At 42.8% G+C, this 25168-nt stretch overlaps 1 protein-coding gene across 1 annotated transcript in view; it reads left to right on the top strand.

Annotated features, from left to right (window-relative positions):
* The first annotated feature begins 878 nt into the window (after positions 1-878).
* ephb3a (eph receptor B3a) overlaps positions 879-25168 on the top strand; it is a 36804-nt gene continuing 12514 nt past the window's right edge. Inside the window, exons 1-10 of the mRNA XM_022213070.2 lie at positions 879-1471; positions 8335-8399; positions 11371-12043; positions 14112-14267; positions 18638-18973; positions 19701-19825; positions 22599-22755; positions 22943-23051; positions 23352-23404; positions 25032-25154. Coding sequence (XP_022068762.1) covers positions 1408-1471; positions 8335-8399; positions 11371-12043; positions 14112-14267; positions 18638-18973; positions 19701-19825; positions 22599-22755; positions 22943-23051; positions 23352-23404; positions 25032-25154 — 1861 coding nt within the window. The 5' untranslated portion in view covers positions 879-1407. The remainder of the gene's footprint in view (positions 1472-8334; positions 8400-11370; positions 12044-14111; positions 14268-18637; positions 18974-19700; positions 19826-22598; positions 22756-22942; positions 23052-23351; positions 23405-25031; positions 25155-25168) is intronic.

Raw genomic sequence — 25168 nt, 5'->3', positions numbered from 1 at the left:
GGTGCATATAAAAGAAAACAGCATCAAAAACAAGAAAAACACTCAGAGTTCAGTACTCCACCAAGGCTGCTCAGTCGTTGTATGATTTCCGACAGATAAGTCCAGATAAGTCCGCAGTGGTAGATTTGCAGTAGAATTGCAATCATGTAATCGTCAACAGGCAGCTGATGTAGTGTTCACTTGTTTTCATAGTTACAGTGACACTGTGCCGCTATCTCGCAATGATACAGAAATCTTTAACAAATCCATGGATCCAGACTATCAACTGCATTGCTGCCAAAATCTAATCAATTGGTCCTTGTGTCATTTCTGACCTTCCCAGAAAATTTTGTACAGATTCGTTTGTCCATTTTTGAGTAATTTTGCACACAGACAGATAAACACACGCCGATCATCATATAACTCTACTGTGTTCCTTGGAGGAGTCATGATAATATTTACCATCATAGACAGATACTTTATTAATCTCAAGGGAAATTCAAGGAAGGTACTGCATTGGCCAGGAATCGAACCCAGGTCAACTGCTTGGATGCTATGCTAACCACTACACCACCAACGCTGTGGTGCACCTTTATCATCATCATCATCATTATCATCATCATAACAACAATACATTGTACATTGTTGAATTAAAAACATAAATAGTATTTCTTATAAAAATACTAACAATGATAATACTACTAATGATAGTAGTAATAATAATAATGCAATATTATTTCGAAAATCTGGTCAGGACATTATTTTACCTTTGACCTTTTGGATTGCATTGGCTTTCACCTGTGAATATGAAGAAGGAGTGCGGTTTTATTTTGAAATTCTAGATAGGAAGTCGTGTGTTTCCGTGGTGCCTCTTGACGCTTCCTGAGCCCTCGGCCCCCCCTCCATGTCTGTCTCTGTCCCAGTGTTGCCATTCCGACGCACATCCCTCACAGAGGAGCAACAGCTACACTATCGGAGTTGGTCTGAGCGGACTTCTCTGGTTCCTCTGCGGGCGGACGACACCTCTCAGCCGGCTACCCGACGCTCTTCCCCACCCCCTTGGAGGGCAGCAGCCCCGGAGATGCGCCCCTGGACGGAGGCTCGGTGTGGGTAAAGTCACATAAAGAGAAGAATGAGACTGAGATCGGACGCAGTGTAGCGCTTCCTCCTGCAAGCATCGCGTTCTCTCAGAACTCCGGAGGAATAAAAAAAAAAAAACACTAAAAAAAAAAAAAACAGGGGGGAGCTGAGTGAATGCAGCCGCGGCTCCGTGTGCAGGATTTGGGCTGAGCGGGGCGGTGAGAGCCCTGATCACAACTAAAGACATGAGAACCGGGAGAGGAACCAAAAGCTCGGCTGTCTGAGTCTCCATCCATCCGAAGGGGGTCCAGTCTGCACACCTCTATTCATGTTGCAAAAGCCTGTTTTATGACAATGGATTACTTGCTGTGGGTGTGCAGCCTCGTTGTCCCCGTGGTCCTGGCTGTGGAAGGTATGTCGCTTCATTTTTAATTTTTTTTTTTTACTTTTGCCTCCTGCTCATGAACAATGGGGCTGTTTGGATGCGTTAGGATGATAAAAGAGGGAAAAAACACACAAATAGCAGCAAGGAATATATGGGGGCGGGGGTGTGGAAGAAGGAAAGGAGAGAGAGAGGGAGGCAGCACAGTGTGTGTTTTCTTCTCACAATTTGAATCTTATTTACCACATCACTAATTTATGCTGCCATCATAGGAGGATATTTAATCTGCAGAGGAAGACTCCACTCATGTGTTTTGCTCTAATTGGGGGGCTGTTAATAAAAAGGCAGCTCTGGTTAAATAAGCTATTGTGCTTGAGTGTCTGTGATCCACATGTACCAGCAGTGAGTGTGTTTTTGCCGTGTGATGACATCCACAGTGTTTCCATTGCGGCTGCAGGGACTGCCCTGTTGCTATTGTCCTTGTTTGTCACACCCACGAGCCGAGTGAGGGTGCCCACCTGCCCCACCTGCCCCACCTTTCCTCCCTCCTGGTTAGAGGTTAGATCCAGTCCGGGGAGGCAGCATGATGGAGGTGGAGGTGGGGCGTCCCCTTCACTGTCACTGTGCCAAAAAAAGGGGGGGGGGGGGGTTTAGGAGAAGCCACCATCGCCGCCTTGGATGCTTAAACACACAGCAGAGCGGATCAATCTCCACCCCCTGACGCGCCACATGTGAAACATATTAGATGACAAGTGTGAATTAAAGGTCAGCGACTTAACAAGTATTCTGCAGCCATCAACAGGGGAGTGTTGCTCCAGGGAGAAGCCCACCACCACCACCACCACCACCGAGACTCAACCCCAACGGCTCCCAGCCTCCTCCCTCCTCCTCCTCCTCCTCCTCAGTCCAATCTGCCTCGGCTGGACCGTGGCCAGGCCCGATCCCCTCATCAATTCTGGTGTCAGCAAAGTAAATCAATGCAGCGGCAGCAGCAGCTCTCCGAGTCCCAGTGGGCTCTCACGCCGAGATGATCGCCCCCATTTCCCCCCCTGCCGACGAACCCACCCGGCCCCGCTGACTGTTACTCAAAGCTCAGGGGTTAACTAATGTTTGTCCTCTGAGGATAAACATGAAGGGCAGATCATGGGATGGGTTTAAACTGGTGGATAAGAGGAGGAGCGTTTGGATTTCGACACATGGCTTGAATCTGTTTTTTTTTTCTTTCCCACATTGGCAAGTGTTTTGGATGATGGGAGCTGGAATGCAACTCGGGGTTATTTAGGAAAGCTACACTGATGACTTATCTGCAGCTCGCACCAACAGGCAGTAAAAGCCTCAGTGGCCGTGACGTTTTTATGCCGTAATGCTCCCACTTACAGTCAGCGTTTACTGTACTCTTACTTTTAAAAAGCTCGTAAAGCAGACGGATGTGAGGCGTTTTATAAAACAATCTGCAGCTTGTATAGGTGGGATTTCTGCTCCAAAAAAGCCCGGATTTTAATTAACGGAGAGCTTTTCTCGCTTTCCATACATGAGAGTATCAACAAGAATTATTATTTGCTGACCCGTGAAAGCAGACGCAAGCAACCTTGAAGAGAGATTGAATTAGGTCGGCTTGACTTGTTTCAAAAACTGCTCATCAGGCGTCAAGCTGAGCATCTCACTCGATTCAGCAGAGAGAGACACATGTCACGAAGAAGAAGAAGAAGAAGTTTCCTCAGCACCTATTTATAGCTGCACATTTGATCACCCTGATGCCGATGATGATGATGATAGTGATGATGTTTGTCTGTTAATATTTCATATGTTTGCTTGCTGGCAGCCAGTGTCAGGGTAGTACAAGGGGAGGCCTTTCCTTTCATGATGCAGCCACTCTCTCAAAGTGAATAAAACATTAGCATGTGTGAGCTCCCAAAGCACCCAGAGAATGCAAAGTTGTGTGGCATTTTGGCTCCAGCGGGCGATCAAAAAAATAAAATAAAGGTAAATGCCACGGGTGGTGATGCTCTAAAGTTCCCACTGCAGCATTGTTTTCTTACCCCAGGGGCAGAATGACTCCACCGCTGCTGTAGTTTTATGGGAGACGGGGGAGATTTCTGGATTTGAGTTATAGCGGCGATGCGATCTCCAAGGCCCCGTAAATTTAACAGGAGAGGAGGGGAGAGCTGTGGAACAAATGGGATCTTTTTCAACCTTAACTGGTTTCTGGGAGTCGACGGTAACACACTTAGGTGAGGGCGAGCTCGAGAAAACCTTTTTCATGCTACAGGTTTTTATTGTTTTTCAGCTCCGATGCTAAGCTCGAGGATGTGCGGTGTGTATTACGCCGTTGCTGTGAGGAAAATGTTCATCCTGCTGCACTCAGAGGTCAGAGGTCACAAAGGCGCCTAAGCAGGTCGCAGTGATGCTTGAACTTTACAGATGCAGGACTCGCTGTGTGAGGTGAAGCCTGTTTAACCCGTGTGTTGTCCTGCAGGTCAAATTAAAGTTTGAAAATGTGGAAACAATATATATTTTCACAGTGAAACTTCTGATGTCCACATTTTCAACACTTTTTGGAAATATTTGAATGTTTTTGATGGGAAAAAAAATGTCTCTTAACCCTCCTGTTGTCTTCTTTTATGTACACCAAAAAATATTGTTTACTTGTCTGAAAAAATCCCAAAATTCAGCCAAAAAAATTCCCCAAATTTCTGAAAATTTGCAAAACCTTCAGTACGAAAATTCCAATAATTCCTTAAAAGTTTCCCTTATAAGTTTTATTGAAAAAAAAGTCCCCCAAGCGTGACAAGAAAATTCTTGTAAATATTTTCAAAAAATGAGTAAAAATTAAAAAAAAAAAACCCTAAAAATATCTAAAGCAATTACATATATATCAGTAAAACTTTTCATATTTAAGAACATTCCCAAATTTTTTTGTGACTGTTCTTAAGAAATATTTTTAAAACTTTTCTTCCACCAAAAAATGTTCAAAGAATTCTCAAAAATGTTGAAAATGTGAACATCAGAAGTTTCACTGTGAAAATATTTTTTTTTCCACATTTTCAAACTTTAAAACAAGTCAACTTGACCCACAGGACGACACGAGAGTTAAGAACATTCGCAAAAAATGAACCAAAATTCAGCGAAATTTGCTGGATTTTGGTTGATTTTTTTGTGAATGTTCTCAAAGAAAATATTCAAAGTTTTACTGATATATATGTAGTCACTTTCGATAATTGTGGGATTTTTTGCAAAATTTTTACTAATTTTTTCAAAATATTTACAAGAATTGTCTTGCCAAATTTGGGGGATTTGTTTAAAAAAATAAAACTTTTAAGCAATTATTGGAATTTTCTTCCTGGAGGTTTTGTAAATTTTCAGAAATGTGGGGAATTTTTTGACTGAAGTTTTACAGTTTATTCAGACAAGGAAACTATATATTTTGGTGCCTGTAAATTAAGACAACAGGAGGGTTAAAGCAGCCTGAGCTCAGACCTGTGGTGGACTGAGGTTGACTGATTCTGTCTCTGATGCCTCCGGGAGAAAAAAGTGGAGGAGGGTGGGGTTTTGAGGCGACGCAGCGGATCAGATACTCAGGAGGGGGGACTGGATCTATGGATCAGCAGCATCACCCATCTGTGTGCCGCTGAGGGCCGAGTGTGGCCAAGCAAAGACAACAGCGGCTGATTTCACTGATTAGTTCCTCCTCCCCGGCTCAAGTCGTACTAATCAGTAAAACAACCTTGTTCACAGGCGCGGATTTGGGCTCGACAACTCAAGTTATTAGCCGCTGTCGCTCAGGCGCCTCTGCACACAAGTACAGAAGAATGCATTTATAAAGAAAAAAACAAGCTGCTTTTGTACTTAAAACTCTGAATGTAAATGTACGTTTGCTTTGTGCATAAATATTAATTATCACGCCGAGGTAAATGGGATTTCCATTGTCAACAAAAATTGAGGCGGCCACTTATTTCCCTTTAAATGACATGATTTTTACTTTGTGCAGCACTAACTCATCTGTTTATTCCACTTTACCTCTTCTTTACATAAAAGCACTCTGCTTTAACACATCTTTAACTGACGTAGATGGTTCTCCATTAGGAAATGATCGGTTTATGTGATTAGTACGAACTTAATGAGTCATCTTTTAATTATTTTTAATTAATGGTTCAGTCACACATTAATACATAAGCTACCAAATGAAGTGGAATCTAGTTTTATGGGAAAAGACCTTTTCACATTTCTCATAGAAAGATGAAGCCAGTGTCCATGTTGCTGCTTGACCCAGCAGTTATAGATGCTAGCTGGTGGTCCATCAGGAAAATCACGTAAACTCAAAGCAACAAGACTTTGCGATGCGTTAAATTGTCGTCAGGCTTCAGCTTCTCTTCCCTGCTTCTGTTCAACATTTACTGTGTGATGGATTTAAAACATGTGATGGAGCTTCATCACATGACACCATCAGAAGTGTCACACCAGGAGGACGGCAGTGATTTGTATACTCTGGACACCGTTTAAAAATTAAGCTACTAATCGATTTCGCAATTTGAAACAATGAAGTTAGGAAATCACAAAGGCTACAGTGGGAAATACGCAACATATGGCTGTTAAATGATGAGACAAATGCTCGGGTTTTCTTTGGATTTAAACAGATTGAAGCTTTCAGCAGTTGTTGTCCATCCGTCAGTGTCCGCTGCATGGTTCAGGTTTGATTTAACAGCCACACCTTATACGTTTCACCACCGTGTCTGATCCAGACTTTAAACTGCCCTTGCATGACAGTCACACTTTTTGTGCTATCTCATGAGGTGAATCTATTGTCAGTTTGTTTTTAAGTCTATAAAATGTCCTTTATCATGACATTTAAAGAGTCATACTGGTTCTTCTATTTGATTTGCATCTCTGCTGACCATTTTTCAGCCAGTTTTTTTCTTCTTTTTGGAATTTTCAAGGTATTTTTTCCTCCGTTCTACCCATCAGGGCTGCAGAAGTTAACCAATCCACAGCTAAAATATGAGAAAATGCTGCTTTTCCTCCTCCTTTTTCACCATTATTGTTATGTTTCATGACATTATGATGGACGTTTAGGGCTACAATTAATGAGGAATTCCATTGTCGACTAATCTGTTGATCATTCTCTAGATTTATCGATTAGTCGTTTGATCAATCTAGAGAATGCCAGAAAATGGTGAAAAATGTCGACAAGTGTTTCACAAAATCCAAGATGATGAACGTATTGTTTTGTCCGCAACCCAAAGATACTCAATTTACAGTCAGAGGAGAAAATAAAGCAGAAAATGAGAGAGAATTTCAACTTTTTTTCTTGAAATAGTACTCATTAATCGCTAACCATAGTATCAGATTCATTTAATAACGTAGTCAACTGACAGTTGTATTTTCCAGTGAGCACTGGGCTGATGCTCAACATTAAACTTTTAAATCCCAAATCGCAGCGTCTATAAAGTAACATTTCCTCAAAATCATTTCAGACATGCTGCACAACATCCGTCCTAAATTGGCGCCTTTGTGATTCACTGATTGCTTTGTTTCAAATAACGATTTTGATTTGAAATCGATTAATTATTCAGCCCCATGGTGCACATCAAACACCAGCTCCTGTATCCGCCTGCACACCGGCAGCTCGCGCGTTTGATTACCGGCTTCTGGTCTGTGTAACTGGTGCGACCGCGTCCACGTGAGCAGACACGAGTCTATTTATCTGTGTTTTGCAGACTTTAATTAGAATTAAAGCACTCTTGCTCTTGACTCCTAATGGTGAACAACACAGAGAAGTAATCGAGTCCAGTAATCTATCCTGCTGGATGCACAGATCTCTCTTCATCATCTCCCACCCTCCACAAAGAAGAAAAGCCATTGTGGTTTCTCTAATGAACACACAGCACACACTGTAAACCCCGCTCATATCTCTTGCTCAGCAGCTACAGATGGACGAGTGATCTATTCACTCAATCAGACAACTTCTATTATTGACACACAAAAGCCAAGGACACGCTGTACTGTAGCTGCACTGTCTTCAGTCTGCCGCCAGAACAAAGCCTGCGTTTTCTGCGAGAGAGTGTGTTGCTTCTACGCAGGACATGCTATTTGTTTTAGCCTCTCACACCCTCCTTCAGCACCGTTATCAACAACTTGTGAGCAAATGGTGCACAGCAGGCGTCGTGTCACTGAGTCTCCGCGAAGAAAGTGTAATTGTTGCAGTAATTATGTGCCGACAACAACAGAACAATGGGAGCCGGCTCGGCCACAGCTGTATGCCGAGAGAGCCCCGGTGAGGGTTTTCAGCTCCTCTGAGGTGCGATGAACTCATCTGACTGCTCAGGTGACATCTCTCTGACAGGCTGACAACGCCGCTCATTGATCCTGATGTTTATTCCCCGCTCTCCATTCCAGGGGAAGAAAACATCTGCCCGGATCACTTCTTAACTCAAATCTCAGCTGAGAGCCTTAAAATGTGTTATATTAAATTTTCCTGTGCTTATATGACCCCGCTGCAGCAGCTCTGGTTAATGGAATATTTCCCCTCTGAAGGCATCTTGGAGGATGCTTTGCTATTAGTTCCACAAATGAATATTGAAAGAAGTGCATTTGCGAGTGCCAAACGCACACACACACACACACACACACACACAGACACACACACTCACACGGTGAGAGAAAGCCTTAATTAGGCGGCATCACAGATACGCCGTGATTGTCAGCGCTTTCAAAAATTGAGTGCCTGTGGGTGGAGGTTATGAAAGAGGGAGAATAAGTTTTTACCTGCATCCTTTTGTCAAAGCACTGGGAGCTTTAGCGTGTGTGGCCCTTAATGCGCTGCAACAATTTGGTTTTTCTTTCCTCACACCATTTAATTCCAGTTTGTGAACCTTTCTCCTACTCTTAATTTGCAGAAACCCTTATGGACAGTCGGTGGGCTACCACAGAGCTGGCATGGACCACGTTCCCAGAGAGTGGGGTGAGTTAATTCGTGCATGTGTTGAGTTTTTGTGTGTGTATGTGTGTGTGTGTGTGTGTTCTTTCTTTCTTTTGTTTTTTTGGTCTTTAACAGCATTTGTTCCATTTGCTTGTTAATAGAGCCCAGTCTGCCTTGAACAGCACACCTCCTACTGTTTTATATCTTTGTTTTTGCAGTGTATGTTTGCTTTCTTGGATACTATAAAGCAAATGAGAACCACACTCTGCGATGTAGTGCACAACATATCAAAGATGGCAGTGTTTAGACCATGTACAAAAAACAAAACAGAAAAAAGTGCACAGAATCCCTGCGTATTGTGCTTTAAACATACAAATGAGCAGAAACACGAGACAAATCCCCACAGTGTGTCGGGACTATTAGGTAGGCTTTACCTTGCGTGTCTCCCAGGATAGAGAGGCTGATAATTGAAAGCATGTGCTTGTGTCTTTTATAATACGGGCCCAAGAGCGCATTACAGGCAGAAATTAAGGTTTTCAGTTGATACCCCCTATAGGAATTGTGAGAAAATAAAACAACATGAATTTGACCCCAGGGCTAACAGCCTGACAGACCTCCCCCACACCCGGCCGGTGTAATTTGTCTTCGCTACGTGAGCGCAAAGTCAGTCAATGGAAATGGTGGGTTTCCATGGAAACGATCTTCGGCAGGCCCCGGCTCCTTCTTTTCCCCTACGAGGGCCAGCTCTGAATGCCCCAGCATCCATGAAGTCATATGTCACGACTGGCGAGGCAGCCCCTCTCCTCAGCACCTGACAAGCCCATACGTTCAGGGGCCAGCAATTATCATATTTGTCAGGTAGTGCATCAACGTGTTGCCGGTGATTTACGACGCCTAATGCTGACTCTTGGGCTCATCGTTTGGGAATAAATTGCACAGGAGCTCGGAGACGTGAGATGAGTTATGCATTATTTTCCTCTAGTTGAAATAATCAATTTCGGGGATGCTCATTTGTTATGAAAACGAAATGTTCAGTCCAACAGGGAATTAGGGGGAAAATCAAAAAAAGATTGACTTCTCACAAGGTTATATCCTAATGGACTAAATTTATTAGCCAATGACGCCATTCATCAGAGATTCAAATGTTAGTTACCGCATACGAACACATCAGGAGCTTCACACAAAGACAGAAGTCATTTCTGTGTGACTTTTTGCAGGGCTACATGCTGTGAAAAGACTTCAGTCTGGCAGGTTTGTAAAACACAGCAGATGCAAATATGTGCACTCTTGCCATATGTGTAGGCATGAAGGATGTAGATAAAACAGTCTACATAACCTGAAGTGCTCAGGAGTGCTGCCATGCTGCAATCACACTGAAAGAATTGCATTTAGATGGCCAGTTTAATAAATAACTCACTGTTTGCATTATAGATACGCGGGCAATGTTTCCACTTAAAATGTTCAGTTTGTTGCTCTCATCTCTTTTTCAGATTACAAATTCATGTTATAGAAACCAAATCTCCTCTCGAGGCTGCTTCGATTGCACCGCAACAGACGTAGACGAGAGCCCAGTTTTCCTGTCGGTGTATCTGCAGTTTATTTAATAGCTACTAAACTTCAATAAAGCCCCATAACCACCGCATTTATGAGAGTTGGCCTGCAAAACGTCCCCCTTTTCTTTTCAAGCCTACAACGCGCCATCGGCACAGAACTGGTCGTAATGCGTGAAATGTGTTTTAATCAGAAAATGTTTTCTATTAATAGTCCATAATGATTGGAATTTTCTGAATGATTCATGCAATTAGAAGCGTTTTCACTGCTAATTATTCCTCACAGGCCGGGTTGTACGCAGCACGCTGTGGGAACGTGTTTTTAGTGTTGTTGTGTTTTTATCATCTGTTTGGAAGCGTCCTCTGTGCTACAGTTTGCATCAGAATGCACTACATCTAGCATTAGTTAATATTAATTAACTGCTTATTAAATGAGGGAGTTTATGCTGAATGATGAATAGAATTGTTTTCACATTAGGAAAAAGCATTGGGTAATCAGTTTTGAGTTTATTTCTTGAACCATTTATTCTGTCTACATTGTCTTCTTTTGTGCTCACGTTCGTTGTTTTTTTTTTTTAACCTTTGTGACCCGGTTTAAAGTTTGAAAATGTGGGAAAAAATATATACTTTCACAGTGAAACTTCTGATGTCCACATTTTCAACATGTTTGGGAAATCTTTGAACATTTTTTGGTGGAAAAAAAGAAATGTTTCTTACGAACATTCACAAAAAAATCAACCAAAATTCAGCGAATTTCACTGGATTTGGTTGATTTTTTGTGACTGTTCTTAAAGAAAATATTAGGTTTTATACATACACACACACACATATATATATATATATATATATATATATATATATATATATGTATGTAATCACTATAGATATTTTTAGGATTTGTTTTGAAGATTTTTACTCATTTTTTTGAAAATATTTCAAAGAATTTTCCTGCCAAATTTGGGGGATTTTTATAAAAGGAAACTTTTAAGGGAATCTTAAGAAATTATTGAAATTTTCTTCCAAAAGGTTTGGCAAATTTTCAGAAATGTGGGGAATTTTTTTGCTGAATTTTTGGATTTTTTCAGACAAGGAAACAATATTTTTGGTGCCTGTAAATGAAGACAACCGGAGGGTTAAAGAAAATATTAGAAATTTTACTGATACGTATGTATTCACTTTAGATATTTTTAGGATTTTTGGAAGATTTTTACTCATTTTTTGAAAATATTTACAATAATTTTCTTGCCAAATTTGGTGAATCTTTTTAAGGAATTATTGGAGTTTTCTTCTTGAAGGTTTTGCAAATTTTCAGAAATTTGGGGAATTTTTTGCTGAATTTTTGGATTTTTTCAGACAAGGAAACAATATTTTTTGGTGCCCAAAAATGAGGACAACAGGAGGGTTAAAGATGTTGCTGTTGTCATCTCTGCCTTTATCACAGTGTGTCCTTGTTGTCTCCACAGTGGGAGGAGGTTAGCGGCTACGACGACTCCATGAGCCCTATCAGAACCTACCAGGTGTGTAATGTCAAACAGCCCAACCAGAACAACTGGCTGAGGACAGACTTTATCCCACGTAAAGGCGTGCTGCGCGTCTACGTGGAGCTCAAGTTCTCGGTCCGCGACTGCGCCAGCATCCCCAACATCCCCGGCTCCTGCAAAGAGACCTTCAATCTGTTTTACTACGAGTCCGAGGGGGACATGGCTACAGACACCAGCCCTCTGTGGAGGGAGAACCCCTACGTGAAGGTGGATACTATAGCTCCAGATGAGAGTTTCTCTCTGAGGGAGGCGGGTAGAATCAACACCAAAGTGCGCAGCTTTGGCCCCCTCTCCAAGGCGGGCTTCTACTTGGCCTTCCAGGACCTGGGAGCCTGCATGTCCCTCATCTCCGTCAGGGTTTTCTTCAAGAAGTGCTCCACCACCATCGCTAATTTCGCCGTCTTCCCTGAGACCGCCACGGGAGCAGAAGCCACCTCCTTAGTGATCGCTCCGGGGGCCTGTGTGACCAACGCCATGGAGGTGTCCGTCCCCCTGAAACTCTACTGCAACGGGGACGGCGAGTGGATGGTTCCCGTGGGCTCGTGCACCTGCGTGGCTGGATTTGAACCTTCTGCAGACAGCACTCAGTGCCAGGGTATGTGTATTTAACAGACATTTAGACTTTTATTTAACCAAAGCTCCTTTATATGCTCAGTGCAAGTCACCTCAGTCTGTGCCCTCTTCTCTGCATTTATTGTGTGGCTCCTGAAGGGGGGTGAAGGAGGGTGGAGGAGAGTATGAATTAATGAGGTGTTGCAGAGAGGAGCCGCATACAAATATTGTGTGAGCAGGACAGGAGGGAGAGAAAGATAGCGGGGGAAGGCACAAAACAGAGAGCCAGTAGATTTTGCGCGAGGAAAATGCAGATAATAGAAGGGAAAAGACGGAGTCCGGAGAAGGGAGATATTGCTGAGAAAGAGAGATAGTGCGAGTTAAAAGGCATGAATTGCCAGAGATGGGACGGAAACAGCAGCGAAGGGGGGAAGAATGAAAAGGGAGGGAGGCTGTAGGGAGTCAAAGATAGACAAGCGAAGCCTTCTCTCACCTGGGCGTGAGAAATAGTGTCTAACATGCGCCGGAGAGCTCATTCGTTGCCATTTGGCTGCTCAAGGTTAAAAGCTTGCCGCCAATGCCTGATAAAAAGCTCTCCAGGGCTTCAGCCAGTGGTTGCGATGAGGAAGTGTAATTTCCTCCGCGGCCCTCCCGTTAGTTAATCTACAGGCGGCCACACTCATTAACACCATTCAGACCAACGTGAGCCAACACTGCCACTCTAACATTAATCACTCAGACATTTCATTTCTTACCTCTGTCTCACCGCTCGCTCGCAGCCAAACACTGCATGAGATGGAGAGAAAAGAAAGAGGAAGAAGAAGAAGGAAGAAAGAGGACGAGGAGGGACAATAAGAGCATTAGTGTTTCAAAAACAGCAAAATCATTGTGCCCTCCAAAGAGGTTAATGGATTGAAGGGAGACGGTGGGGTGATTCAGCACCCTCTTGAAAAGAGAAGTGAGGAAAACAAACAAATAAAAGGAGATGACGATGATGCGGCGTGTAACAGGAGAAAAATAAATCAGATCAGAGGGCCCGGAGCTATCAGTGAATTATGAAAGAACAAAAAGTCCATTTCCATCCTGGCTTCTTTGGCTTTTTATTGCACGTTTGCTACCGCGGGGCCATTAGTTGTGCTGATTTTCCTAAAAGTGCCATTGTTGGGAATTAGCTGGAACTTGAGTTCAAACTGAAAGACCACTTAGCCTAACTAGTTAATCACACTCTCTCCCTCGCCGGCTGCGTTTTATGAGCCTGCACGCTGACAGGACAGATGTTTGCCAGAGACCCCCACTTTTTACACCACCGGTTAGGAATGTGGCAAACAGTAAAAATGTGGGGCTCCGGTGCTGATATATCCAGACCTTTTGCTGCTAATCCCCTTTATCTGAATCCTTCTTTAGTCTAGGCTTATGCTGGTTTATCCTTAAGACTCGATATCAGCCAACCTTCAGCACGACACTTTGGAATTCAAATTAATCGCATGGACACATCGTCTGAGATTACCGTACTTTGTATACTTTTCTAATAACTCCGCTCAGCTAATTTACGTCTCGTCTGATGTCCCTTCATTTGAATTGATTTATTGGCTTATTATGGAGCTGTTCTGCATGCGTGTGGAGGCCTTGTTTGTATTCAGCGGCGTGGTTTTGGAGAGCTGAGGACCGAGCTGACACTGATTGATGGGTTTAGGGTGTATCCCTTTTCTCAGAAGCATTCTCCATCCCTGTTTGTCTGACAACAGCAATCTCCTGTCAGCGGTCGGTCTTCATCTTTATCCTCCTTTTCCTCCTCTTCAGCGTGAAACTTTGCTGTCACTCTCGCTCTCTTTTTAGAGAGATTAATGTCACCTAGTTGAGAGTGAAAATGAAAGTGCAGATGCAAATGTACAGATAAGCCCCTCACGCTCAAGTGTTCGCCCGTTTCTCGCGTACATATCAGCGTTTTCTCCATAAATACTGGGCTCTGCAGGTACTTCACAGGTACAGTTTGTGTTCTGCGACAGATGTGACAGCCGCTGGTCTTTTAAATAACTGACAGCACAGCCGGTTGTTTTTTATTTCATTTTTTGCTCTTATTGTTCTTTTTATTTTCTCCTCCTCTCATCCAGCCTGCATCCCTGGGACCTTCAAATCCAAATTCGGGGAGGGATCGTGCGCTCCCTGCCCGTCCAACAGTCGCACCAGTGCACGAGGAGCCAATATTTGTCCCTGCCAGAATGGTTTCTACAGAGCTGACAGCGACCCCCCTGACTCTCCCTGCACCAGTAAGTCATCCTCCACTGCTCAGACCGAAAAAACTATCACATTTTTCATGTTGAATTGCTTTTGAAAAGTTAGGCTCAGACTCAGGTAACATGCAGTGAATTGTAATTTTAAGAAATCTGCATATGCTGTCCGTCTTTATTTTGATTTAGATGCTTTTTTCCTGTCGTGATAGAGCCAATGACATTAGTGTTGCATAGCCAGTCTAAATTTATGGTTTCAAGGGCTGATAATGTAATTTCATGGGAAAAAATAAGCAGAGGGATGACAAATTAAAAGAAAAACCAACATAAGGTGTCGCCACCAGAGCATCCTCAGTGCATATATTTTGATTCTCGGAATCTCCGGAGCTCTGCTGGAGAGATGAACACCATTCTGAGATACTCCCACGTTTGATGTTTTGATGATAGTGGTGGAGAACATTGTCCAACATCTCCCATAGTTGGGTTGCGATCCGGTGACTGTGAAGGCCACATCGTAGGATTCACATCATTTTCATCAAACCGTTCAGGGGCCCCTTGTAGCACTGATATCTTTAAGAAGATCACTCCCATCAGGATAGAAAAGCTTCATCGTAGGATAAAAGTGATCATTCAGAGCAACTTTGTATTGATTTGCAGTGACCTTTCCCTCTAAAGGGACAAGTGGGCATAAACCCTACCAGCATAATGCCCCCCAACAGTATATAAAGATCCTGGACCCCTAAATGTCAGGGTCAATAGTTCAGATCTGTACTGCTCCCTTACTGTGCACCACACATGGACTCATCCACTTGTCGAGCATATGGTGAAGGATGACTCATCTGACCATATCGTGTTTTGCCACATCTCCGTGGTTCAAGCACCACTCAAATCTCAAATATGCATTCATGTTTGTAATAAGGGGCTTTTACACTCGCTCTCTATGTAACTGTCAGCGGACAATCATATTGACAGTCTGATCACGTCCTGCACTGACATTTTGAGGAAGAGCTGCTTTTGTTTTTGTCACTAATGTGCAAGCATCATGGTCATAATATGTGCTCTGCTGACCGCAATTTCTAATCCTATTTATTAATGCATTTGTCACTTTAGGCCCTGTTTCTATTAAAACGGTTGAGCCATCGTTGTAACTGAAGCTCCTGCCATCCGTCCCTAAAAGGAACTCTCTTTCTAAATCACTTCTTTATGCCGTCTTGACACAAAATCAGAATTAACTGGGCCTGCTCAGCATGACTGGTTAATAATTACCTAATTCTACTGTGCAGTGCTCCAGTGTGGAAGCTTCTGCATCCACTGTGTTCCTCCACTCATTAATTCAGACTTTCTTTTAATTTGTCACCTGTCTGTATGTGTGGGCTGCCGCTAAAAAGGATTTGTAACATCACCTGAATTCTAGTGTACGGAGGCTGGTGGGGAGAGCTGCTTGGGTACTGCATGACGCTGCACTTTTTTAACATGTTTCATATCATGGAGTGACATATAGGCTGCTGTGGTTGTGGAACTGTTGTGAGTTTTGATGTCTGTCTTTTTCCGTCATCGGGACAGGCAGTGACTCAGCATGTGTTTAACATGGATGTATTAAAAAACCTGAATGCAGTGTAACCACTCAGCCTTGTTACCAATTTGTCTCAGTGGTCAACATAAAAAAATCCCCTGTGGCCCATTTTCTCCTCAGACCACAGCAGAGTTATAACAGAGACGTTATAACAGAGACGTCTATAAAACTCCTGATTGAGTCCTTTCAATGACAAACAAGGACAGTTTTTACTGTTTCTGTTATGCATTTTAAAACTTCCCAGCAACTTGGAAAGGGAGTTTAATTTTCGTGATGTGAAGTCTGTGGGTCGAGTGGGAACTCATGGGTGGGGCCAGTGGGGGAAACAGTGGAGTGTTTCAGTTGGATGGAAGATGGGCAAACCCTCAAACTAGAAAATAAACAAAACAACTGCTGATTAATCCAACAATGAGCAAAAACGTTGAGTAAGTGGAGATGAGGCGGGCCATAGACTGCTCCATGATAGCACTGATCTGCTACTTACAGCTTTTACAACCTTAATTATGCAGAACTTTAAGCTTTTTAAAAGTTTATGTGGGTGAGTTATATAAAAAATCAACCCCACACAGTTGTCATGAAGATGGAAATCAGCTATAGATTCCAAAGCTGTCTTTTGTGCCAGGCTGTAAACATGTTTACTCCTGCTGTAAAATTTGCCACTTTAACATGGGGGTCTATGAGCATTGACTCGCTTTTGTAGCCAGCCTCAAGTGGCCATTTGAGTAACTGCATTTTTTGGCACTTCACGCTGGCTTCATTTTTCAGCCCCGGAGGTTGCTGCTTGGCTGTAAAACACAGAAGCAAAACATTTTTTGGCTGCCAGGCGAGCAATTTTTATTCAAGTGAGCAGGCACTAGGGCTGAATGATTTGCAAAACAAGTCACTTTGCAATTATCTGGACAGATAGTGCAGTATGAGGGCCGATTTTAGTGGGAATGGCAGTTTTTGTATTTCTTGTGAACAGAAAAAATATCTAAAAAAATAATGATGTGATTTTTGGTTCGATCTGGACCAAACAAGCAGGATCTTTTACATCTGGAGGCTGTGATTTGTAGGGCAGGACAGCTTTGTGGGGCCACAATGCTTCATTTATCATGATTTGTTGTGACGGGTATATCCTTATCAAGAAAACTGCAGCTCCTGCAATGTGTATACTGCACTTGTGATTGCGATTTTGATGAATTTTCAGCCCTAGCGAGGTCCATCTCTGGTTCCAGTGACCAGTTCTCCCTCATACATCCAGTGTTTTGAAATAACATAAACCAAAAGAAACTTCTTGTCTGACTCAGAGCTAATATCAGAGCTGTTTAAGGCTTTGAAGAAATTGTGCCGGACCAACACTATGCAGGAATGATGAAAAGCAGGAAAATGTTCATACAACAATGTTCATAAGCTTCACAGATCTATGACATGGAATTGACAGCTCTTGTCAGTCAAACACTGGCCCCCTCCAGAGTCCTGTTTCCACAAATACCCAACAACAGTTTCATCTGCTTCTTAAATATGTAAAATTATGCAAAAGACTGCAGTATTAACAGCTGAGAATTCAAAATTTCCCTTTAGCTTTGGCACGATAAATCTGCAGGTGGGTGTCAATATTTCAAATGGAAATTGTGCATTTGGTGGTAGCTGGTCTGGCCCGTCATGTTGACCACAGTGTCGGGGCTCTGCTCTGCGTGGACAGGCCTCTAAGAGAAGTGCTGATGGAGAGCGACATGTGCTGCGTTCCCTGTGTAAAGTCAAGCCCCAGGGGCCTTTCACCACGTTAAATGACACACATGGCCTGCAACTGTCCTCCCCAGATCCTCGTCACAGGAACACTGTGGACTCTGACACTGACCAGTGCGCACAGACAGTCGGGCAGCGACACAAGCACCACCTTCCACTAAACACACAAACACACAGGCCTGACAGTTCTGTCCCTGCGGTCTGTCAGAGCTTGTGCCAGGCAGCCTGTGCTTTGTGTTGGAAGCTGTGTGTTGCACAAGAGAGGCTCAGCCAGTCAATGGCCGGCAGCTTGGACTCAGCGTGTGTTTTAGATGGGTGTCCAATTAGAAGAACCTCCACTCTGAACTGTGTCTGCCTAATTAGAAAGGACAGGGCGAATGAAAACCCAGCTCAGGGCGAGCCGGCTGAGGAGCTGGACAGGCAGTTTTGGCCGTCAAGAGCTGATAGCCTGAGAACTTTCCCTTCTCTTCTCTCTCTCTCTGCTGTGAGACAGGTTAGACTTTCTGCTGCTGGAAGCTCACAGCCCTTCTCTTCTCTCGATGTAATAGGATGAAAAGCACATTTGCTGAACTGATCCTTGCTGCCTCCTTGTGCGGTTATCATACTTTATCCACGTTTCAAACACTCAAATCATAGCCCTGCTTAATGGTGGTCTGTGGTTTTACTGACACAAGAACATGAATTCATAAAAAGAGTAGATTAAGTTCCATAAGCAGCGAAAGTGGTTATGCATAGAAATGGACTGTAGAGCTGCTTTTCATATTGTGATGGATTCATGCTTCGCAAGTTGCTCTTCTCATCCTTTTTCTGAATATATTGATTTATCTATTTGCACCAGGAATGTTTTTTTCCTCTTGCTGCATTGTTTTCATGCCCTTTCCTCCATCCTAAGGGTTTTTTGAGACATGTCAAGCAATTATACACATATCTCAGTGTGATGGAGCACAACTGCCATCTTATAGAGATATTAAAACATCTCTATTACCTCTGGGGAGGATAATATCGGCGCTGCAGAGGGAGCATGACTAAAGCCTCACTTGTGTGTTTTTTTTTATGCTCTGCCTGCCCACCTTCTTAAACTCCTACGTGTGCGTCTGTGTTTGTGCAGCGATCCCCTCAGCGCCTCGCAACGTTATATCCAGCGTCAACGAGACCTCGCTGTCCTTGGAGTGGGAGGAGCCCGAGGACACGGGTGGGCGGAGCGACCTCGTCTACAACGTGGTGTGCAAGAAGTGCCTGCGAGACCGGAGCCCGTGCACGCGCTGCGACGACAACGTGGACATCGCCCCTCGCCGGCTGGGGCTGCGGCAGAGGAAGGTGGTGGTGAGGAACCTGCAGGCCCACACCCGCTACAGCTTCGAGGTGCAGGCCGTCAACGGGGTCTCCGGGAAGAACCCCACCTCGCCCAGCTACTCCACAGTCAACATCACCACCAACCAGGCCGGTTAGTAGCAGATCCGTCAATGACACCGCTCGTGTCCACGGGTTAATTCATAGAACAGCCCCGATCAATACCACTTAACGTCACGATGAAACAGGCTGGTTACTGGATCCTACATTCAGTCAATGTCAATGAGCGTCTTAATGAGGTTTTGGTATCCGGAGCAACACCAAGAGTAAACACTGTCGAACAAGCTCATTGAGAGGGACAGATGGACCAACTCTCAGCTGCTTTTTCTGCCGGAGTTACAGGAAAAGGCAGACAGAGTATTCTTTATATTTCCACTGTCAGCATTCAGCACGCTGTCAACCGGCCGTCTAGTGTTACATCACCGGCAATGTCACCTTTCAACATCTCCACTTAATATTTGCCGCGTCATCATCAACCAAACTGCTCAGCGCCTTTCACAGCCCGTAATTACTCTCCCAGTTAACCTGCACTTAATCCACCTTACTGCAGTTTATGGACCCGCGACAATGACTGTCAATTGAGTCACTTTCAGGCCTCACAAATCAATAAACTGCAGAACAGCGAAGGTGAATCATGCGGCGCTTTTCTTAAACCGTTCAGGTTGAAGGATTTTGAAAAATAATTGTCTTACTGGGCTGCTATGTGACTTCAAAAGAGAAAATCTTGGCATCTTGAAGTGACGATGCTCCAACCTGAATATGAAGTAACTTTCCCAGTAGCAGTGTGGTAACAGTTTGCCTTTTCTGATGTCCAACCACAGCACCTTCAGCGGTCCCTACAGTCCATCTGATGCGCTCCACCTCGGACACCCTCAGCCTGTCGTGGCTTCCCCCCGAAAAACCCAACGGAGTCATCCTGGACTATGAGATTAAATACCACGAAAGAGTAAGCGCTGATTTTGTTGCTCTGTGCAGGTCAAAGTGCATGCCTTTTCGACCCATACAAAGAGAATTATTATCATGGATGCTGATATGTTTAAATGCAATGTGTGTGGGCTGATCAGATTGCATGCGTCATCATTAGTATTGATTAGCCCCTCGAGGAAAATCCTGCAGATACAATACGATCTTTATAACCTTTGATGGTTAAACCGTTGACCTTTCGACCCCTCCAGCACTGTATTCAAAGAATTTAAGGGTCTGCGTCGGCTCCACTGGGGCCAGAATTCAAACCTTTACAGATACAAAAACACTACAAAGCATTTTCTCTCCATGTCAGAGAGAATTTCATGAATATTTCACTGCAGCGTCATCGCTCCCCAGTTTAAAATTCCATCTCAGCAACTGTGATGCAAATGGTAGAATTACTAGATTCATGTACACAAAGTAATTTGCATGCATTTGATCAGCCTTCCTGGATGACTTCATGTGGAATTGTGGCAAAAGTTGAGCCAGGTTCAGCTTTTTTTTGCTGAATGCATTTTGAAATTAATGAGCCTCAGAAGTTCCGTGCAGATGCGAATAAATCTGAAGCGCAAAGCTCTGTTTGACCAAATAGTAGCTGCTATCAATAATAATAAGGATTTTTAGCATTAATTAGCAAACTATATAGTCAGCTGCTGTGCCTCTTTGAACTAAACTGGAGGAAAATATATTTAAATTTGCAACATGAATGATAATTATTACTTCTAAAAGGGGTTGCATTTTGTCCATGCAGTGCTAATGTTGGTATGAATACTATCTTAAACCTGGACTTTGTAAGTGACAATTTCAATTATGATAACATGTATTGTAGCAATATACCAGTTGAAGAGAAGAGTCAAGTGCGACTTGCACAGTTGTCTCGGTTTGCAGGATCCATGTTGTTAGCTAACATTAGCAACTTTAGCCACCAGAGGTTACTGCTCATATTCATGGAAAGATGCTGTAGTTGCAAAACCCGTCTCTCTGTTTTATCGAGTAAAGATGTGTTTTTTTGCTTGTAAATGTGACTTGAGCTGAATTTGAGTTTTTGAAAGTTAACTTAATTCAAACTAAGCTTGTAAATGAGACAGTCAGACCCAGGAAGACTTCATATTTGTGCTACCAGCTATTCCCGCCCTAACTTGTGTTTCGGAGTGCTAGCGCTAACAACCTTGATTACTGAAGCTAACAGTCCAGACATTTTTAGTTTGTTTGTTTGTAAAATGGTATAGTGGAGAAAATTGATGTGACCCAGTACTTAAATTTAGAAGTGTAAACTTAAGCTGTTGCTTGTGGAGTCCGCTGTTTTTTTTTTTTTTTTTTAAATCCCACTTTGAATCCTGGGACAGGTTGAAGGAGCCCTCAAAATTTATCAACCTTTTTTGCATTCGGCTTTTGAATGCAAACTTAAGCCTTGATTATAAAGTATTCCCGATAATTGTATAATGGATGCAAAGTTGTTGTGATTATACTGCTTTTGTAGTCTGCGTCAGTCCGCTTGGAAGACTCCATTGCATACATGGGCAATAGGTCTAACCTATGGAAAGCCAAAAGTGCCACAGTTTACCTCTGCCCACTGTTGAAATCAAAGCTTTTTATGCTGTCCAAAACCAAAGGTACAGTGCTCTAATTACAAAACCACCTTTTAGGCCGTCAGAAGCTGGCATAGCGCCACTTTTCATGGTGCTCTAGAAAGACGTATCAAGACACCACATTTTACGCCGTCAAAACCTGCGACTACACATACCACGTATACACACTACTGCTGAGCATGCACACACTATTGCTCTTGTAGGGTTGACATAAATGGAAGCACATTTTGGGCTGCACAGGTGTGAAGTTGTCCGCCTAAACTCTTGCAAACTTGAAAAGATAGTGAAATTTACATCACGCACATATAGATAACATAACACTGGCCTCAGAAAAATGCAAAGCAGCTAACAGCTAAATTTGAATTTCTAGTTTTTGTCAGATGTCTTCCTTAACTTATTAGCAACCACAAGTTACTTGTCACTCAAAATTGAAGCAACCTGCAGCAGCAAAACCTCTTTTGAAATGAACTATTTTATTCATGAATTCAAGTTTATTTGCTTTTTGAAGTTATTTTACATCTAACTTTTGTACAATCAGACAAACATGCACACAGTGGGAATGAAGCACCCAATATCATTACACATAGCCGAAAGACAGATGTCAAAATAGGAATCTGCCCCTTACAGAGAGTGTAGACTACAAATAAACAAGCAAACATGGGACACGGTTTGTGCAAAAAAAAAAAAAAAGATACAATATAGCAGCTAAGCTCATATGTTATAGTTCTATAACTGGATCTCATCAAGAAAAACTAAAAATCTTTTTGACACCTTCTGGAAATAGTGTAGTGAATCCCCTTAGCTATAAGAAATCTGTTTTATCTTGGCAACAGAAAGCGTCTCGTTGAGCCACATGGAGCTGATGGAGACTTCCAGTTCAGTAACAGTATTTTTTTTAGCTGCAACCCTGCTTTGAGAGGCTGCTTTTAACGGAAGAGAAGGTGGTTTGTCCTGTCAGAGCAACCATAAATAGCCAAATTACAGTCTGGCTACATGCCGGGTCAATACTGTTTGGAAAACCAATGAAATACCAGAAATTTGAGTATTTAAGAGAAAGATTGAGAAAGATTTATTGCATAATGCTAACTGAGGACCAAAACACCATATTGTACCATGTGAAAATCAGTGGCAGTGCGGCTTTAACGGTCCTGTGTTTTCCTTCAGGGCCAGGCGATGTCTCACACTGTCACATCCCAGCACAGCTCGGCTAAAGTGGAAGGTCTGAGGGCCGCCACACCGTACGTGGTGCAGGTCAGAGCTCGAACCGTCGCTGGGTATGGACGCTACAGCAACCCCATGGACTTCAGCACCAGCCTCCACAGTACGGACACATTCCCTCCCACTTTACAGTCTGTTCTTGATGATCTGCTGCCACGGTTTTCTTAATGAGGGTTCAAGCTTAATAGTTTTTATGGGCGCCTTAATTGGTAGCCATTACACATGCAGTACAAGGCACCCTTTAATCTCTCTGCTGTTATTTATTCATCTGTGCGTGTTACGTGGCCCAGGTGACCCTCAGAAGTCGGTGCAGGACCAGCTGCCTCTCATCATCGGCTCGGCGTCCGCAGGTCTGGTGGTCATTGTTGCCTTGGTGGTTATCGCTGTTGTCTGCCTTAAGTAAGTGTTTGATTTTTATTACTGACAGGCTGAACTACATGTTTCATTTTGTTCGTTAGACTTTGAACAAAGAGCCTCATTAAATTTTAACATGCTTTTAAAGGGGTTTTATACTTTTAGCTACTCTAGCAGATTTAGCTCCAAAAAGGAGAAAAAAAAACAGCTTCTCTGTGAGTTTCTTCTTCGGTCTGTGGCTGTATCTGATAGCGGAGCTGAGATGTCGGTTTGATTCGCTGTACCTGCAAAGGGCCAAGACTGATTATGTGAATGTGACTTTGTTCATGTGCTGCTTGTTTACAGGAAGCAGCGCAGCGGGTCAGAGCTAGAGTACACCGAGAAACTGCAGCAATACAGTAAGTCTGTGTGTTCAGCTTGGGAACCGTCTGTGCTCCTTTGGTCATGCCTGCACAGTTAGCCATGATTCAATCAATTATCCAATCACCTGTTTGAGGCATGAACACATCTCCCTGTTTGCTCAGAGGAAGTCCGACCACGCAGATCAGCTGAGTTGAAAAAATATAAAGCAGGTACTTGTACAGCGGGGAGATAAATCAATACCGGAAAAAGAGAAGCTGTCCGTGCACTGAAATGTGAAAGCATCTGCATTTTTGTTAGTGCAACATTTTTGCCTACAAGGTCTTCGCCTGACAACATTTCAGTGTGCAGAAAGCCTCTCCATTTCCTTTTTCTGTGTCCGATACCAGCCCTGTGTTGGATGGTCACGCTTTCCTCCTTTGTGCTTTAAATAATTCCACATTAGCAAACACTGAATGCCAAATTAAATGTTGGAATCAGAATAAATATATAGAAATATATCAAGTAGTATTTGTTGAAATGTTTACACACAAATTCTGATTTATAAATTACGTTTTTTTGTGAAAGTTGTATGGCCTTGGGGCTGTAATATGAATTTCATAAACAGTAGATGTTCTTAGTTTGCATTCTGCCAGGGTCTTTTCTGCATCTCTTCTGCTGTCTGCCTCACTACCTAATGCTGTCAATTAAAGACCAAAAGACAAAATGTTAAATCATGAAACTTCATTTATTACAAATGATGTAATGCTGGTATGTATTAGCATTAGCTAGGTCATCAGTCGTTTTCTTTCTTTTAATAAAGGAAAAGTTGACGTTACTTTATAGAAATCTGTTTTTACTTTGACATGAAGGAGTCTTTTTGGTAAATTCTGCTTCAAAAAGGCAAATTAAGTTGACCATGATTTAATGTTGGAAAGCAACAAAAGTGGAAATCAATCATGCTCCTTGAAACAAATCAGTCATGTCAAATGTTAAGACAGTTTCAACCAAAGGTCATTTTCAAAACAAATGAACCAGTCTTATCAAAAATAAATCTTATTTTACGATAATTCTTTTTTTGTGTGTGGAGTGTAGTCTGATTTATTGCATGAAAACGGAGAAGTGTTGATTGTACAAATCACTGACCTGATTGCATGTAAATGTTAAGACATATGCTAACAACATTGCAACATGGTTAACAGTCCACTGCAATGCTGGCAGGTTTCTGAAGCTTAACTTAAAAACAGCGATGGCTGGAGCTAAAGTCAGCGTGTAAATGTGCTCACAATGACAGTGCTAACATGCTTCTAATCACGATTTTAGTTAGCATGTGAGCACGCTACATATGCTAATTAGCAATTAAGGAACAGTGCAGCTGTGTCTGATGGAAATGTCCTTATTTTTGCATGTGTTCTGTTCTCAACCAAAGTATTGAGCCTTAAATTTGAATTTGATGATGGTGTTACATGAAAAACTGGATTTATCCTCTTAAAAGCTTAAATGCCTGTACAGAATTTTATGGCAACACACCCTCTAGCTGTTGAAATAGTACAGCCAGGATTAGCATGGCTGCAAATAGGTCTCATTTTTATCTGAATATTGATTTAAGTTATGTTACTTCTGTCTTTTGATAAACAGATTCATATACTATACATTTAAGGGGATGATTTTTCTTTTCCCTCTCAGTTTCTCCAGGGGTCAAAGTGTACATCGACCCTTTCACCTACGAGGATCCCAACGACGCCATCCATGAGTTCGCCAAAGAGATAGACATCTCCTGTGTGAAAATAGAAGAAGTCATCGGAGCAGGTAAAAGATACCGC

The sequence above is a fragment of the Acanthochromis polyacanthus genome, chromosome 9, assembly GCF_021347895.1.
Source record: "Acanthochromis polyacanthus isolate Apoly-LR-REF ecotype Palm Island chromosome 9, KAUST_Apoly_ChrSc, whole genome shotgun sequence".
NCBI classification, from domain to species: Eukaryota; Metazoa; Chordata; class Actinopteri; family Pomacentridae; genus Acanthochromis; species Acanthochromis polyacanthus.
The sequence above is the reverse complement of the archived record's forward strand: the minus strand, read 5'-3'. Positions and strand labels throughout refer to the sequence as shown.